The sequence below is a fragment of the Podarcis muralis genome, chromosome 3 (assembly GCF_964188315.1).
Source record: "Podarcis muralis chromosome 3, rPodMur119.hap1.1, whole genome shotgun sequence".
In the NCBI taxonomy this organism is placed as follows: Eukaryota; Metazoa; Chordata; class Lepidosauria; order Squamata; family Lacertidae; genus Podarcis; species Podarcis muralis.
Window position 1 is genome coordinate 19,698,199 of NC_135657.1, and position 17,703 is coordinate 19,715,901.

Consider the following 17,703-nt stretch of genomic DNA (forward strand, 5'->3'; position numbering starts at 1 on the left):
TTTTATTTAGTATTCATTTACTTTATTACTCATTCTCTACCCTGAGTTCTCAGGGTGAGGTACAACAGTTTGAAATACAACATTCATCCATTTGTTGTTACTGATGCTACATTGGTCTGCACTAGAAGATTCACAGAGGATTCAGATATAATCAAAATTCATTTTAAAACAGTCATGGTTTATCCCAAACATAGGCAAACTCAGCCTTCCAGATGTTTTGGGACTACAGTCATTCCTCAGGTTACAGACACTTTGGGTTACGTGTTTTCAGATTACAGGTTACGTGTTTTCAGGTTACAAATGCACCAAAACCTGGAAGTACCGGAACGGGTTACTTCCAGGTTTCGGCGCTCGTGCATGCACAGAAACACTAAATTGCGCTTTGCACATGCGCAGAAGTGCCGAATCGTGACCCGCCCGTGTGCAGACGTGGCACTGCGGGTTGCAAACATGCCTCCTACACGGACCAAGTTCGCAACCTGAGCATCCACTGTACAACTCCCATCATCCCTGACCACTAGTCCTGTTAGCTAGGGATGATGGGAGTTGTAGGCCAAAAACATCTGGAGGGCCGAGTTTGCCTATGCCTGGGTTATCCCAAAGAGGGCTGAGAACTGGACTTACTGAGAAAAGGTTTATTATTATTATTATTATTATTATTATTATTATTACTATTACTATTACTATTACTATTACTATTACTATTACTATATATTTGTACCCCAGCCATCTGACTGGGTTGCCACTCTGGGCAGCTTCCAACATGAAACGTAATAAAACATTCAACATTAAAAAGCTTCCCTATATAAGGCTGCCTTCAGATGTCTTCTAAACTGGTTACTGTATATAGTTACCCATCTCCTTGACATTTGATGAGAGGCTGATCCAGTGTTGGCGCCACTACCGAGAAGGCACATTTCACAGTGCCGAACCTTTACAGGGAACCAGGCAGAGGGCCTTCTCGGTAGTGGCACCTGCCCTGTGGAACGTCCTCCCACCAGATGTCAAAGAGAACAACAACTACCAGACTTTTAGAAGACATCTGAAGGCAGCCCTGTTTAGGGAAGCTTTTAATGTTTGAGGCATTACTGTATTTTAGTGTTTTGTTGGAAGCCGCCCATAGTGGCCGGGGAAGCCTGGCCAGATGGGCGGGGTATAAATTTTATTTATTTATTTATTTATTTATTTATTTATTTATAACTAAATAAATAAATAAATAAATAAATAAATAATGGTTTGAGAAGTCAACAGCATCATCCGTCCCAGGAATCCTCAGCTAAATGTAGTTAAAACCAATAGTGCAATGGAGGGGAAGGGGAGGGTAACCCAACAGGCTCACTGATGTCATCTGCAGGATCCTCTTTGCTATGGCAGGTAAATGAGGAGCTATGGAAACTTTCATAGAATCATGGAATGACAGAGTTGGAAAAGACCCCAAGGGCCATCAAGTCCAACCCTCTGCAATGCAGAAACTGCAGATAAAGTGTTCCCAAGAAGATGGCCTTCCAACCTCTGTTTAAAATCTCCAATGAAGGAGAGTCCACCACCCTCCGAGGTTGAACAGCCATCAGAAAGTTATTCCTAATGTTTAGTCGGAATCTCCTTTCTTGTAAATCGAACTCGTTGGTTTGAGTCCTATCCTCTGCAGCAGGAGGGAACAAGCTTGACCATCTTCCAAGTGAGAACCAGTCTGGAACTTGAAAATGGGTACCATATCACCTGTCGGTCTTCTCTTCTCCAGGCTAAACCAACTCCCTCAACTGTTCCTCATACAAAGCTAGGTTTCCAGGCCTTTCATCAACTTGGGTCACCCTTCTCCACACCCGTTCCAGTTTGCCAACATCCTTCCCAAACTGTGGTGCTCGCTTACGAGTTTTACCAACGTCCGTGACATATTGGCACGGAGGAAGTTGGAGAATTAGCCCAGTTTATTATTTTAGGATAGCTGACCCTCAGAAATTAGCTGAGCAATGTAACCTATGCTCATTCAGATGCAAGTCCCATTGTGTTTGGTGGGGTTTATTTCCAGGTAACTGGGTCTCAGACAGCAACTGGGACTTACTTCTGTGTAAACCTGCACATTGTATAGCTGATTTCCTTTGAGGCTGCCCTCTTGAGCAAGACAGCATCCTCTGATTATTCCCAATGGCAGTAAAGTATGAGAAAAATCATTGAGAGCAACACACAAGACACAAAAGGAGTGTTGGGGAACAAGCAGCTGTGGAGTGCAGATCCAATTACACCTCTGGGGAAACACTGGGGTTGTACTGTGTATTTAAAAAAGCACTTGGCTCTCATGAGGCAAAGCTCATGATGCGCCTGATAAAAACATTTTTTGCTGAGACAAGCCTACCCACCCAGGTATTTAGAGCGCTGGTGTGTTTTTACTTTATTTCTGGATTCTTAAAAAAATGTTTGATAGTTGTTACTAATAATCCTATTGCAGGCTTCCTCAACCTCGGCTCTCCAGATGTTTTTGGCCTACAACTCCCATGATCCCTAGCTAGCAGGACCAGTGCTCAGGAATGCTGGGAATTGTAGTCTCAAAACATCTGGAGGGCCGAGGTTGAGGAAGCCTGTCCTAATGTTTTATTTTGCACACCGCATTGAGGTTTTCTGCAATCAATCAGCTCAGTATAAATTTAATGAAGTGATTAACAACAAAACGGATGCTTAAACATCAGGAAGAACTTTCTGACAGTTCGAAGTTGTGGACTCTCCTTCCTTGGAGGTTTTTCAAGCTGAGGTTGGATGTGGCCATCTGTCACTGGATGCTATGGCTGAGATTCCTGCATCGCAGGGGGTTGGACTAGATGACCCTGGGGCCCCCTTCCAACTCCACAACTTCACCCTCAAGCATTGTTTGGGGTGCGGATGAATTAGCTGCTCTTGCAAAAGAGACTGTGGGTGGGTGGAGAGGCTTGGATCCGGACTAAGTTAGTTGCGCTTAGACTGAAACCAGTGCGTAAAGTTCACATGACTTGGGAGCTGAACCCTGCGGCTTTCTATGGGAGCTGGCTGCGCGCAACTAACTTGACGAAGCGGGGCACAGATTGTGCAACTCTCCCGTCGGGGAAGGTTTTGCTCCGGGAGACCAAAGGACGACTCCTTGCTAAAGGAAGACAGGCGGGCGGGCGCCGCGGTTGCTACTGCTGCTGCTGCTTCCATTTCCTGGGGAAGAGAAGCGGCTGGCTGCGGGATCCCCGGCGGCGACTTACCGGACGGTTGGGCTCCTGCGCCGGCTGCGCCCCCCTTGGCCCACTTGTGGCGGGGACTGGCCGCCCGCGTCCTCATCTGCTCCACCACGGCCAGCTGCGTGTCCCACTGGCAATCGGCGCGGCACCTCTCCACCGCCTCTTCCATTTTCAGGTGGAAATGCGAGCCTTTCGCAGCCATCTTAGCGTGGGTGGGTGACTCGTGTACAACAGGGAAGTCCCGGGCAGCCGGGCGTGCGCCTGGGGAACAGCCGGGTTCCCCTCCCCTTGGCGAGCAGGGGCAGGATCGCGCGCTCCCGGGCGCCTGGTGGAAAGGCAGGCTCCAGCGGCACTGCGGCGCGGGACAGATGTGGTCCCCCTTCCAACCCCCCCCCCACAAAAACTACCCCCTAAACGCCCCGATGATCCAGATGTGTGGCAGCTAAGAGGAAGCGCCCCGCGCAAAGCGTGACAGGCTGGTAAAGTTGCGCCGTAGAAGGGAATGGGTTAAAATGGGGGGGCAGAAATGGAACAAGAGGGGTCTTTCAGGGCTTAGGTAGCGCGCAATGTTGTCCATCTATTGTTTTGTTTTGTTTAATTGCGTTTATAACTCACCCTTTTCTGAAAGGAACTCAACACATAGAATTTTAGAATTGGAAGGGACCACGAGGATCATCTAGTCTAGTCCAACATGTGGGACTCGAACCCACGACCCTCCGATTAAGAGGCTCGTGCTCTAGCGACTGAGGAACCCCTCCTCATTATCTACCCTGTGAGGTAGGTTAGACTGAGAGGTACTGACGGGCCCAAGATCACTCAGTGAGCTTGGTGGCCAAGCAGGGATTTGAACCCTGGTCTCCCAGGTCATAGTCCCAACACTCTTAACCATTACACTGCACTGGCCGGTCCCCCCAAAAAGAGGCTGTTAGGGACTTCTGCTTAAATGGGCAATGGGTGTTTTCTTTTCTCCTCTCCCCACTTTCACTCAGGTTCTGGGGGTTCCAGGCTAGGCCTGAAGTTTCAGGCTTGGATTTTAACCTCCTTCTGTGCAAAGAAAGTAAAGGGCCAAAAGTTAGGGGTGAAGACTGTTTTCTGCTTGGGAAGAGTTTTTGCTGTTTGCTCCACTTCACATCCATCAGGCTGCACCCTTAAAGTACAGAACAGTCAGGCTCTTCCTTTGTCCCCAGGAAAAGCTGCAAGGGACTCTCACTTCCTGTTTCTTGACTGATTACTCCACCTGATGTGCCACACACCCCTTCAGGTTTCAGTTTGTCCCCTGCCACACAAGCCCCATGACAATATTACTCTCTTTTGTGCTTGCCCCTGAGATGCTTTTGCATTTGCTGTTGACTTTTGGGCAGGGCCTTTTTTGTTGTGTCACCCAGCATGAGAAACTTCCCTGTCCAAGGAAGCTATGTTGTCTCCTCCTTTGCTTTTGCAGCAAAGATTTGAATTTTCTCTTTACATTTTTGTTTTGTTTTTTGCTATGGACCGGACAGCTCTCTGTTTCCTCTCCTTCGTTTTGTCCCGTTTTGGGACTTCCAGTGTTTGTGTTATATAGATAATGTGAAGACATAATAAAAGGAGCGTCTCCACCTCCATCGTTCTGCCCGGACACTGAGGTCCAGCTCCAAGGGCCTTCTGGTGGTTCCCTCCCTACGAGAAGTGAAGTTACAGGGAACCAGGCAGAGGGCCTTCTCAGTAGTGGCACCCTCCCTGTGGAATGCCCTCCTATCAGATGTCAGGGGAATAAACATCTTAATTTTTAGAAGACATCTGAAGGCAGCCCTGTTTAAGGAAGTTTTTAATGTTTGATGTCTTATCGTGTTTTTTATATTCTGTTGTGAGCAGCCAAAAGTGGCTGAGGAAACCCAGCCAGATGGGTGGGCTATTAATTATTAATTATAAGTATTAATTAGTATAAATATAAAAGACTGCTTACTATTGCCATTATCCGTGCATGTTCCAGAAGTCTGCACAGCTCTTCAACTGCTCCTTTTTACTCTGTCAGGCACAGAGACAGCGATGTGGTGGAAAAATTTGAATTGAGAAATTTTCCAGTGCGCTAACCACATTTGTACCAGGCACAAAGACTGCAAAAGGGGATCAAAGGAATGCTTCTGAGGACATCTGTGAAAAATCCACACCAAAACCAAAGGGGAATCAAAATAAGGAGCATCCAGGATATTCTAAAAACTGCAAAACTATATTATTCAGCATTTAGACACTTTGAGCATAAGAAGACCTTGTTGAATCACGCCATTGGCCCATTTAGTCCAGCCTCCTGTTCTCGCAGTGACCAACCAGATGCCTGGGGGAAACCCACCAGCAGGACTCAAGCACAAAAAAGGAGGGTCCAACTATAGGATGAGTTAGACCACAACTTTGCATTTAATGTACAGATTTTTAAAAAATATAAATCATATCAGCTTGAGTGGTGGGGATTATAATGACCAGGATGCTGCAGGGGTACAGTAGTTTAATCCTTTCCTTTGAGGGAAATCCCTCCTTTGTTGCTGCTGTTTGCTTTGTGAGGATATCACATTCCACAATTTTTTAAATTATTATTATTATTATTATTATTATTATTATTATTATTATTATTATTAAATTTGTATACCACCCTTGATCCATAGATACTTTGCTATTAATGTTTACTTATCTGCACGGTTCTTTTGCACCAGTCACTGCTAAGAGAAATCAATTTATTTTTTTTAAAGAATCAAGGTACAAATATCAACTCCAGAATGCAGTTTGCGTGTGTTCCTACAAGATAAGGGGCATTTGCACAATTCAAAATTTATTCAGAATTTCAGTTTTCTAGGCTTCTTAATATGGCATTTGAGTTTCTCCTGGGAAGACAAACCCACGAAATATAATTCACTGTTGCAGACTGTAAGTAATGAAACTGATTTGTCCTAATTCTTCCTTCTACAGGTAATGATACAACGCTAGCAACATCTCCAGCCCTCTGTCGATTACTTATATGCTGTCTGTCAGGATACAAGTCCTACCAAGGCAGTTGATAAGTAACATTAAATTAATGTCCCCAAACCCAACTCTTCTGGACATCAGTCATACAAGAAATATGCAAAATACCTAAGCAAGTATTAGAAGTCACCCCAGAACTGGCCCTACTGAACATCTTCCAAGATAATAATGCCCACTCACACTGTAAAGAGCTCATACCCCACCTACTCTCAGCAGCCAGAAGCATCATAGCCAGACACTGGAGAAATCTGTCAGGAGAAAGCAAGAGCCAATGGTGTCAAATAGTATGGGAAACAGTCTTACTAGAAAAGCTTACCAATAAACTGAAACTGACAAGTTTATTTGAGTTTTCCCTGGGAAGCCTGCACCCCGGTATGGTTCCCCTTTATCACATACACAGTCCCAACAAGACAACAACATGAATCTGCCGACAGCATTCGAATCAATATGGCTAACCTGACCCAAAAACCCACCCTTCTCTCACACACAAACAAATCTCACTACAGCCAGCCAAAGACAACCAGCCAAACCCTAGGCCAGGGGTCAGCAACCTTTTTCAGCCGTGGGCCGGTCCACCGTCCCTCAGACCATGTGGGGGGCCGGACTATATTTGGCGGGGGGGAAATGAACAAATTCCTATGCTCCACAAATAGCCCAGAGATGCACTTTAAATAAAAGGACACATTCTACTCACGTAAAACATAGCTGTCGACTGTTCCCTTTTTTTAAGGGAAATTCCCTTATTCCAAATAGGATTCCTCGCAAGAAAAGGGAAAAGTTGACAGCTATGATGTAAAAACATGCTGATTCTCGGACTGTCCGCGGGCTGGACTGAGAAGGCAATAGGGCCGAATCCGGCCCCCGGGCCTTAGGTTGGTGACCCCTGCCCTAGGCTATCGCTATCCTCTCTCACCACCATGGAAGTATAACAAGCGAACAGAAAGAAAACCCACACAAGTGACACTGACACAAAACCCCACACATATACTAAGTAGAAAAAGAGAAGCATTGCCACCCCATCCCACTCACCCTCCCAACCCTCCCTTTTTCTTACCAACCTTATACTGCCTGCAACACTAATGTCTCACAACAAATGAAACTGATCTGTAGAAAACACAGAAAAAGACAATGCACATATTTTTGTAAACGAAGAAACCTTTAATATTTTTTAAGTGACATTAAATTACATATTTTAAATACATAATAAACAGCAGCAACATATTTAATACCCATCAAGAGCCTTCCCACAAGGCAGTTGATGGCAGGCTGGCCTGTGGAGTAGTGAGGCGGAAAGTCTAATTAGAACATGACTTGGGCAGGGTATAAATGATGATTTTATTATTACTCCTTAAGGTGGCCTGCATCCCTCGCTACATTTGCCACGTTCAAGGCAAATTGCATTCATCTCAGCTCTGTGTGATATGTGTGGGCTGAAGGCAGAGTAAGAAGAGTTATTATGAAACACATCAGAATTAATGTCAGGTAATTGGAGCCACACCTATATAGCCACTGCTTAGCATCCAGAGTCTCGATTCTAGGACGTAATGTTCAGAAGGAAGTTTCACTGACTTCATGGGGAGCTCACTTTTGATTGAAGTCTTTGGGAGGAAACTAATAAAAATTATTATTAAAAAATAAGTAGAATTTACAGGAGGGAGGAAAGGAAGTCTTGTTTATTGATGTATTTATTGAATTTATATACCGCCCTTCACCCGAGGATAGCAGGGCGGTTTACGGTATAAAAACACAAAAATAAATACCATAATAAACAAAACAATAACCACACACACACAGTTTAAAAGACCATAGATTCTTAAATCAGAGCCAAAGGAATATAGAGAAACATTTTCACCTGGCACCTAAAGATATGTAATGAAGGTGCCAGGCAAGTGTCTCCAGGGAGAGCATTCCACAAATGGAGCCACCACAGAAAAGGCCCATTACTGTATTACTGCCCTCTGGACCTCTCATGGAGGGGGAGGGAAGCTATGGGATCGATTTATTTGTAACATTTATTCTGAGAAGCTCAAGAGGCAGGGCGATAGGTGGTTCTACCAGTAAAAGTCAAGGCACATAGTACCCCAGGCCAGCTAGGTAAATTATTTTGCCACTTTATGCAGAAAATCCCACAAGCACCTCCTCACTTTCCTTACAGTAAAAATGCAACCACAATCGGTTATATAACTAACATTTTCCTGCCCTTTCAGGGTACCCAAACACAGCTGCTTCAGGTGACTGTCTCTCGCTGCCTAATGAAATAGCAAGCAGCACCAAGGCACAATAACAGTTCTTCATTCCCTATTTTATCCTTATGGTGTAGGAAAGGCCCGTCCTACTGATTCCCCCAAATTCACGTGCCGAGTTTTATTGCTAAGGGTGGATTTGACCCTACACCTCCCAACCATAGCTGTCAACTTACAGATTTGAAAATAAGGGACCAGCAGCCTCAAAAATAAGGGATCAGCAGCCAAAATAAGGGATCAACAATTACTTTGATAGAATACATATTTTGTTGCATGCAAATGGCTTTAGATACCTATTAGGTCCATAAATTACCATATAGCATATATTCAACACAAAAAAAACAGCAACAATTTGTTGTTGACAAAGGACAGCTGGACATAGAAAGGGCCCCATTACCTTCAGTAGCTTATTTAAGGGACATCATCAATAAGGGACAGCAGCGGGACATGGCGCTGGGATAAGGGACTGTCCCGCCAAATAAGGGACGCTTGACAGCTATGCTCCCAACTCACTGGCTATTTAACCACTTCATGACATTGTTTGTTATCTAGTATTAGTATTATTAATTAGATTTCTCACCCACCCTTCACTACATGATCCCTGGAACAGGTTACAGAAATGTATAAATACAATACTGTACTGAAAACAGTTAAAACAATTTAATCAAAAGATGAGGGTGGGATCTAAGAACATCTACTTCTGATTAAACCCACAGAAATTTCAGGCTGCATCATGTTTTCCTCTAGAGTCTAGAAACACTAAGGAGCACAAGCCCCAGGGCTAACCCAAGGTGAAGATGTTGTTGCTAAATTTGTATACCACCCTTCATCCAAACATCACAACAGAAAAATGCATAATCAAAAACCTAATAACCCCACTCCCACACATCATCATCATCATAATCAACAACAACATTGAGGCAGACCACAAAAACAATGCCCTTCCTAACCATGACAGGGAAAAAGGGGCGAGCGAAATTACTCAAAAGCCACACGATTCTTTTAAAATTTTATTTATTTATATATTTCACTAATTTTACAGTCATTTTAACATTTCAAAACTTGACTTCCTTCCCCCTCTTTCTGTGGTTCCTTAAATTTATTTTTAATATCTTCTGCATATCCAAATTAACTTTATTTGCTCATTTATTCATCTGCTTTAAATATATACTGTTATAAAACTGCAGGTTATTACACGTATCCTGCCGCTGTTCTCGTTTTGGGAACCCCAGCCTCATTCACACAACCAGCCAGATCCTCCGAGGGCTCGCTAGTCGTGCGAAAAGCGCTGGAAGCGACCAAACCCAACAGCCGCACCTCAGCCTAGGAGAGAAACGCGTGCCTATGTTAGTCAAATGAGGCAACATAGGGACAAAGTGGGCGGGTCTTCACGTAGTCTTTGCAGCGATTGGGTATCCGCGTCCACGCCGGCGATGATTGAAAGAGCACCGGGCGTACCAGAGGAAAGTTGGGAGGAGCACCCGCCCACGTTAGCATAGGCAGAGGGAGGGCCGTAAACGAGTTCTTTGCGGCGATTGGGTACCTGAGACCCTCTGCCGGCAATGACTGAAAGAGCAGCGGGCGTACCAGAAGAAAGCGGGGGGTGGGGTTTCCTTACTGCCCTTTCTTTTCTTTTTTAAAGAGCGCAACGTTGGAAAGGAGCGAAGCCACGTCATGAGATCGGAGGGAGGGGCGTGGCCACGGAGCCGGGAGGGGGAGGGAAAGGGGCGTGGCATCTGGCCGCCGCACCTGGGCGTTCGACGTAAAACTCCGAGGCGGCCGAAGCCAATAGCTGGAGAGTTTGGCGGGTGGCAGGACGCAAGCGCGGAGAGTTCAGGGGTGGCCGCGAGAGGAGGCGATGGTGGCCGGGTAGGTCCAAACTTCGTCCGGTGTCGCTTTAGGAGGAGCTGGCGGCGCTGGGAGCAGGTGAGGCGGTGGGGTCAGTCCCCATTGTCCTGGGCTTTTGCCACCTGAGGCATTAACAGGGCAGCCTTACCTAGAAGAAGCCATAGAGTTCAGTGGGGCTTACTCCCGCGTAAGTGGCTGCAGGACCAAGCCCTGTTGAGTTCTATGGGGCAGCATTCCCTGCCTTGAACTGCGTTGGAAAGCGGGGCGGGCAGCGTTTATTCAGAAAGGAAAGCAGACCGACCAACCATCAATATATATATATTTTTAAAAAGGTTGCCTCAGGTGTCGGCCCTGCTCAGAGTAGACCTGTTGAAAGCAATGGGCATTTGTTTTGCTATACAAGGGGGTGGGTGGGTTTTAAGAAACCTATTCCCACCCCCGCGCGCACAAAAAATAAGAATGCCCCAATTCCTATAACATTAAAAATCTTTTTTAAACTCTAAAAAGAAAGAGAGAGGGAGAAAATGTGCTGTCGCTTTTCTGCCGTTGCAGGCTGTCTTCAATATCTCTTCTCCTCTCCCCTTCCCAGAAAAGCAGACTAGGAAATAATGTGAATCATCTTACAGGTTAATAAATAGGAGTAAACCGCTCACAGAAAGAAAGAAGCTCCAGTGAGAGAGCTGTTTCCAGTTATAAACCTCATCCCATATCAAATAATGCCCAGACTTTTGGCCAAAATTTAATTGGCGGAGTACAAGTTTAAAAACAAAAGAGGGGAGAGGATATGTGCTTTCCTTTTCATTTCTTCACATTACAGTTGTATTGTTTCAGCTGTTGCTGGAATTAGTGCCAGGTTTGCTTACCAAGCCGAATTGGAGAGTGGGGAGATGGCTTAAGTTGTGTATGTACTGCTTTATGCTTGATGAAGGGAAGGGGGGAATGAGTTAACAGGGGGCTCATAGTGGAAAGGCCAAGGGGTCAACAATTTCTAGAGGTTTGTCTTTGTACTTCAAAGTCTAAAGGTTTGTTTGCAAGTGCCTTGCAAAATCCCAAATCTGGGTTCAAACAAACTAGTAGTACTTCTATTTGGTATGTACTGTATTTAGCACCCACCATATGCTAGGAGATACTTGGTTACTATCGCACCGCATTTCCTCCCCTATGGTATTAAAATGGTTAGAAATTCCAGATCCACCAAACAACTAGATATTTTTTTTAAAGGGTTCAGGCATGACTACATTAAAATGTATGGTTGGGAGATAGACTTACTTAGTGGGCACATGTAGCAAGTAACAGCTGCTGTACCCATAGTGAATAGATAAAGTTGGAGGGGAGGGGGAAACCCCACCTCTGCCATTAGCTTTTAAATCCAGCCTGATTCTAAGTTCTGTGGGTGCAATGCACATTGTTGTTAAACTCTTAATATTCACACTCTTGTCCCAGTAATTGACTGCCATGCATTGTGTGCTGAATTGCATTAAATGCAACTGACAGTTCTTAGCTATTCAAAAGGTCTCTGCACAAAGTGGCTTACAGTAGGAAATACTGTAGTTTAAAATGGGAAAAGAGGAAGTATGTAGAACCTTAAATGTGACACGTTACACATAGTGTCACAATAAATTAGGTAATTAGACTTTGGCATTTGAGTGAATATGCAGAATTTGCAATAAGCTTGATGTTATCTCAAGAAATGTAAAGGTTTCCTGGCAGACAGCTGTGCTCCTTGATTCCTTCATTTACACCCCAGGCTGCCTATTCCACCTGTGTGAAAGTCTACTTTGAACTGTGCCAGGTGTTCAGCTAAAGTTTGAATACCAAACAAGTGCCTGGTTAACAGCTGCTGGACTCCCGACTGAAAATGAGGTTTAACAATATGTAAGCATGACACAGCCAGTCTTTTGAAGTAAGAAGGCATAGCTAGGCAGGTGGCCTTATTACTGTGCATCTGTGAACTTTCGTCAATACCTAGAACATATTTGCATTCTGGCTTTTCATGGCAACTCAGATTTGGTTGTGGAAACCCAAAATGCAGGTGGCAGGAGGAATAAGGAAATGGAGACTCTAAAAGGTATAAGTGCCTGATTGTTACCCACAACTGTAGTAGTTGTTGTTTTATTATTCTTATATGTATCTAATTAATCATAACATTTATTAGCTGCCTTTCCAACTAAATGGTCACTCTGTTTTTGTTTTGCTAGGACCATGGCTGTTATGATACAACCAAGGATTTCTACGCTATATTTCCTCTGTTGCCTAGTCCTTGCGTCTTCTATGTCCTCTTTTGCAGAGGACCACGCAGATGGGAGTCATCAGGCAAACGTGCGTCTTGATAAGAACATGGTACAAGATAAGGAGTATGTATTCTCTGAAGTCACACTCAGTATAAATAAGTGGGGGAAATGAGGGTCTGATATAGTAAGAGTCATTTGATATCATAGCAGAATTGAATTCAACAAAATGTTCCAGTGCAGAGTGCCAGCCAGCAGATCATGCCTTTTTCCCACTCCATTTCCCCTCCCACCTGACTTTCTGTCTCATCCCCCCCCCCACGCCCCCACAAACAAACACACCAGTCAGTCAGCATGCTGTGGTTACTGAGCACACTCAGTTCCCATTGGGTTCTGTTTAGGTAAGTTCGGGAAGCCTTTGTCCCTCCAAACGTGGCTGAACTACAACTCCCATCAGTCTCTGCAAGCATGACCGATGGCTATATTGCCTGTGACATCTCTCATAAGCTCTGTTTCCTGGCATGACTACAACTAACATGCTTTTTTTTTTTTTTTTTTTTTTGTTATATACAGTAAAGTGTCTCAGGGGAAGCTCAAGCAGTCTTGGGACTGTGTGGGGGAGAAGATTAGTTCTCTCTTTCCTCTCTGCTGTGGTCCCATCTCTTCGAAGATAGTATCCACATTTCAATCAAAGTCTGGCTTTTAAATGCACATTGCATTACCTACATGCACACATCTGCATGTTCATTGCATTCAGTGGGTGCGTGGTTGTATCGGTGCGCACTAAGATTCGTCGTATTCTTACTCTGCAGCCACATCATGGAACATTTAGAAGGCGTCATTGACAAACCAGAATCTGAGATGTCGCCACAAGAGCTGCAGCTTCATTACTTCAAAATGCACGACTATGATGGCAACAATCTGCTTGATGGGCTTGAACTTGCCACCGCCATCTCACATGTACACAAAGAGGTGAGCACTAATTTCCTGGAACAGAAAATCTGATAGGCTGGTGAACAGTGTCCGTGAGCAAGCTTATCTTTTAATATATATGGGTTGGAAATGTCTATAACATTTTGCATATATATATATAGTGGCAGTTTAATCCAAAGACTTATCCCTTGGGGATCAGCTGTCTCAAAGATTCCACACTAGACCAAATTTTAAATAACCTGTAGATTACAAAACTTGATAATGGTTTTTAAGTGTGGCCTGGTTTGGGGGGTGAGCGAAGGAGCTGCAGCACTGCTTTGAGAGACGGTCAAATTGAAAATCTTGTTTTGTACCTTTCTGAGTCTAAGACCTGCCTGACCCACTTAACTTTTTTTCTAGCCTTCATTAGCTAATTTCTAGGAAACCCAAGTGCAGCCCTCAAGGGCAGAATATTGAGTGGGACCGTTCTGATTTCCAAATGTGCTCGTCTGCTAAAACCAATCCATCTTTTTTTTTCCCCTTTCCCTGTAGGAAGGTGGAGAACACACCCAGACAATGAAAGATGAGGAGTTAATTAGTTTGATAGACGGCGTCTTGCGTGATGATGATAAAAATAATGATGGCTACATTGACTATGCTGAGTTTGCAAAGTCACTGGAATGATGATTTCTTTAAAAAATCTTTTAGTTCATGTGACCCAGTACAATGTGATTCCTTACTGTATGTTGGTTTGTGTGTTCTCTACCCTTTGGGCTGCAAAATTAATGGTAGAAAAGTGAAATGGCTACACTTTCATTTCTTATACTTTGGAGAGCAAAAAGGTTACAATGGGAACTATTATTTGATACAGTCTTATTAGTTAACAATTGAGCAATACAACCCATCTGTGTTAGCCAATTATTTGGCAGTTGTCTTAAAAACTTGCTTCAACGAGCTATCATCTAAGTCACTGTACTCCAGAATAACTTCTGGAGGACTCAAAAAGGCATTAATTATAAAGGTCATAGCACTACAGAGTCTTAAATGCCATAATTATATCCTAAAACCAACAGTATGATTTTGTGTTTGTGCTTTGAGTTCACCATTATTATTATTATTTTGCAAAAATTGGGAGTATAGGCACAATGCAAGTTTAAATTCTTTCAAGAACTATCAGCAGGAGAGTTAAGTAGCTAATTAAATCTCCATTAAAATGAATGAGTTTAAAAGTGCTTAGTCTTTGCACTGTACCCTAAATCTCTAAATAGATGTTCGTCATTGTAGACATATGTCTGTCTTTCAGTTGTCTCATCTTTTGTCTTTCAGTTGTCTAATGTTCTGTTACTACTTTACTGGGTTTTGCTGTTCCTTAAATTATAACCTTATAAGAAAACTGGTTGTTGAATTTTAAATTAAGTATATATATATATTATATACTTAATATATTTAGTGTTATGTGTATTATACACCATCAGTACAGTATTTTACTTCGGAGTTCATTTTCAGAAAGTGTAGGTTACTTTCATTCAATGAGGTCTTAATGCCAAGAACTATGTTAGCTCATGAAAGTTTATAATCACACTGAAATGCTGCCATGTTAAGGTTCTTGCCAGTGTACCTTGACACAAATTCATGGTGTGAGCTATGAAAAGACTTTCTCATTTTTTTCCTAAAAGAAACTCTATAACGAGTGTTTAAATACTTGAATGGTCTGCTTATTCTAAAGGGTTCTAAAACTATATACATCTATGTTGTCTTAACAGCCTTGTGCAGATCTACGGTGATAACCTAAACTGCCCTGTTGTTTGTCCTGTTGTATAAAACAGAAGCATACATTTAATCAAGCATACTATATTCAGAAACAGAAAGCCAAAATGCTCCTCTGTAAATTGCGTAAGAGACCTATTTTCTGTATAAAAAATATTCTTATATGAAGTGCATTTGTAAAAATTGCTTCCTTTGTTAACTGTGTAATAAAAATGTGGATTGTACTATGTTCTTCTAATGTCAAAATTGTTAGGTTTTTAGCATAGTTCATGCGATAAATGCAAAAGCAATAAAATCCGATGTGCTGGAAGCTTTTACCCCCTCGAACATGGGAAATATGCATAAATTCTGCAAATGTACTTACTTCCTATACCGGTCTTCCTTCTCACTCATCTTTTTGTGCTAATACCGTTTGAACGAGACCACGCTGGAAAGTTTGCAGAGCTCTAACTTTTGTGTTTCAAACTGTTTTCTTTAAAATGGGGGGGGGGGGAGCAACCTGTGTCTTCAGACTTTGTTGGGCTCCCACTTTTGACTATCCCAAGGTTGCTGCGGTTGATGAGAGATTTCAGCAGCATTCAGAAAGCCACAAGTACCCGCTTGGTAAAAAGATGAGTGCTAAATCATTTTCTCCCTACCAAGCCATTCCTCCATTCACTCTCTTGGGCATTTGGTACCCGTCTGTCTCGAAAGACAATGGAGTGTTCCTCTGGGAATGAAGCCAGACGGCTGCAGAATCACTGTGGCTGCAGAGAACAGTAACACATACAGGTGAAACTCGAAAAATTAGAATATCATGGGAAAAGTTCATTTATTTCAGTAATTCAACTTAAAAGGTGAAACTAATTTATGAGATAGACTCATGACATGCAAAGCGAGGTATGTCAAGCCTTTATTTGTTATAATTGTGATGATCATGGCATACAGCTGATGAAAACCCCATATTAACAGTCTCAGAAAATTAGAATATTAAATGAAATCAGCAAAACAAGGATTGCAAATAGAGCAGTATTGGACCTCTGAGAAGTAAAGGTAAAGGGACCCCTGACCATTAGGTCCAGTCGTGGCCGACTCTGGGGTTGCGGCGCTCATCTCGCTTTATTGGCCGAGGGAGCCGGCGTACAGCTTCCAGGTCATGTGGCCAGCATGACTAAGCCGCTTCTAGCGAACCAGAGCAGCGCACGGAAATGCCGTTTACCTTCCCACCACAGCGGTACCTATTTATCTACTTGCACTTTGTGCTTTCGAACTGCTAGGTTGGCAGGAGCAGGGACCGAGCAACGGGAGCTCACCCCGTCACGGGGATTCGAACTGCCGACCTGATCGGCAAGCCCTAGGCTCTGTGGTTTAACCCACAGTGCCACCCGCGTCCTCTGAGAAGTAGAAGCATGCATATGTACCCAGTACTTGGCTTGGGCCCCTTTTGCATCAGTTACTGCCTCAATGCGGCAGTAAAGGCTTGACATATCTCGCTTTGCATGTCATGTCATGAGTCTCTCTCATATATTAGTTTCACCTTTTAAGTTGAATTACTGAAATAAATGAACTTTTCTGCGATATTCTAATTTTTCGAGTTTCATCTGTAACTGCGGCCTCCCACATCATTTCTTTTCCCTGCCTTAGCAGCACCAAAGTGCAGAACCCTGGGCAATGTGTATGAAGGTCCTGGGCTGCCCAGACAACAAGACTCCCCTCTGGACCTCACTGATGTGGTCCAAAGGAAAGCAGAGCAATGATTTGGGCAGAATGAGGCCTACAAGGAGTCATCCATTCATCTTAGAGACCCTACTCCGGTTTTGTGTAGGGTTTACCGTATTTTTCGCCCTATAGGACGCACCGGCCCATAGGACGCACCTAGTTTTTTGGGGGGGAAATTTATCACACACGCCACGGCTTCAGCGCGCCCTGCGCTCCGGGCAGCAGGCTGCTATCCGCAGCCTAGGGAGCCCTGCGGGAACTCCCGCGGGCTCCCCAGGCTTGCTGATAGCTTCTTGAAGCCTGGAGAGCGAGAGGGGTCGGTGCGCACCGACCCCTCTCGCTCTCCAAGCTTCAGCGAAAGCCTGCATTCGCCCCATAGGACGCACACAGATTTCCCCTTCATTTTTGGAGGGGAAAAAGTGCGTCCTATAGGGCAAAAAATACGGTACTTCCTTGCCTTTTCTTCTCCCCAAGATGTCCTGCGAGGCATCAGGTATGGAATTTTCCTTGGGGTTTACTCCCAAAGCCTTTCTCACGAATGATCATATCCACAGATTTAGCAGAGATTTAGGACCAGAGTTTTCCTTCTTGTGAGAGGGTTCAGTGCTAAGGGAATGCATGCAGTAGCCACTAGATGGCACGACAGATTACATTTGCTACTTTTAGGGGTTGTAAATTGGAACTGTTGAAAGGAAGAGAACAAAAAACTCTGTTTTTTATTGGCCTTAAGAAGGCCCCAGGTTCATCACCTGTTACTATTGTAAGAAGGCAAGGTTACCCTAGTCTATGCGCTCTCAACACTTACTGTATTATGAAAACGCA

At 43.9% G+C, this 17,703-nt stretch overlaps 2 protein-coding genes and 1 long non-coding RNA gene across 6 annotated transcripts in view; 2 read left to right on the forward strand and 1 right to left on the reverse strand.

Annotated features, from left to right (window-relative positions):
• The window catches only part of TTC7A (tetratricopeptide repeat domain 7A), a 182,695-nt gene extending 179,299 nt beyond the window's left edge, over window positions 1-3,396 (reverse strand). Inside the window, exon 1 of the mRNA XM_028724852.2 lies at window positions 3,219-3,396. Within this exon, the coding sequence (XP_028580685.2) occupies window positions 3,219-3,396 (178 nt within the window). The remainder of the gene's footprint in view (window positions 1-3,218) is intronic.
• Window positions 3,397-3,535: 139 nt separating this feature from the next.
• LOC144327213 (uncharacterized) lies at window positions 3,536-5,823 on the forward strand. Its single transcript, XR_013392128.1, has 3 exons — window positions 3,536-3,673; window positions 3,823-3,971; window positions 5,206-5,823. It is a non-coding gene; the product is annotated as an uncharacterized LOC144327213 (long non-coding RNA).
• A 4,317-nt stretch (window positions 5,824-10,140) lies between these two features.
• On the forward strand, window positions 10,141-15,410 carry MCFD2 (multiple coagulation factor deficiency 2, ER cargo receptor complex subunit). 4 transcript variants are annotated; one of them, XM_028724848.2, is made up of 4 exons: window positions 10,141-10,297; window positions 12,475-12,630; window positions 13,317-13,476; window positions 13,969-15,410. In XM_028724848.2, exons 1-4 carry the CDS (start codon window positions 10,287-10,289, stop codon window positions 14,098-14,100), a joined length of 459 nt encoding a protein of 152 aa, XP_028580681.2. In that variant the 5' UTR covers window positions 10,141-10,286; the 3' UTR covers window positions 14,101-15,410. The 4 variants fall into 4 exon arrangements, with proteins under 4 accessions (XP_028580681.2, XP_028580682.1, XP_028580683.1 ...); XM_028724849.2 differs by having other exon boundaries at window positions 10,211-10,354; XM_028724850.2 differs by lacking the exon at window positions 10,141-10,297 and adding an exon at window positions 10,333-10,463.
• Window positions 15,411-17,703: the final 2,293 nt, after the last annotated feature.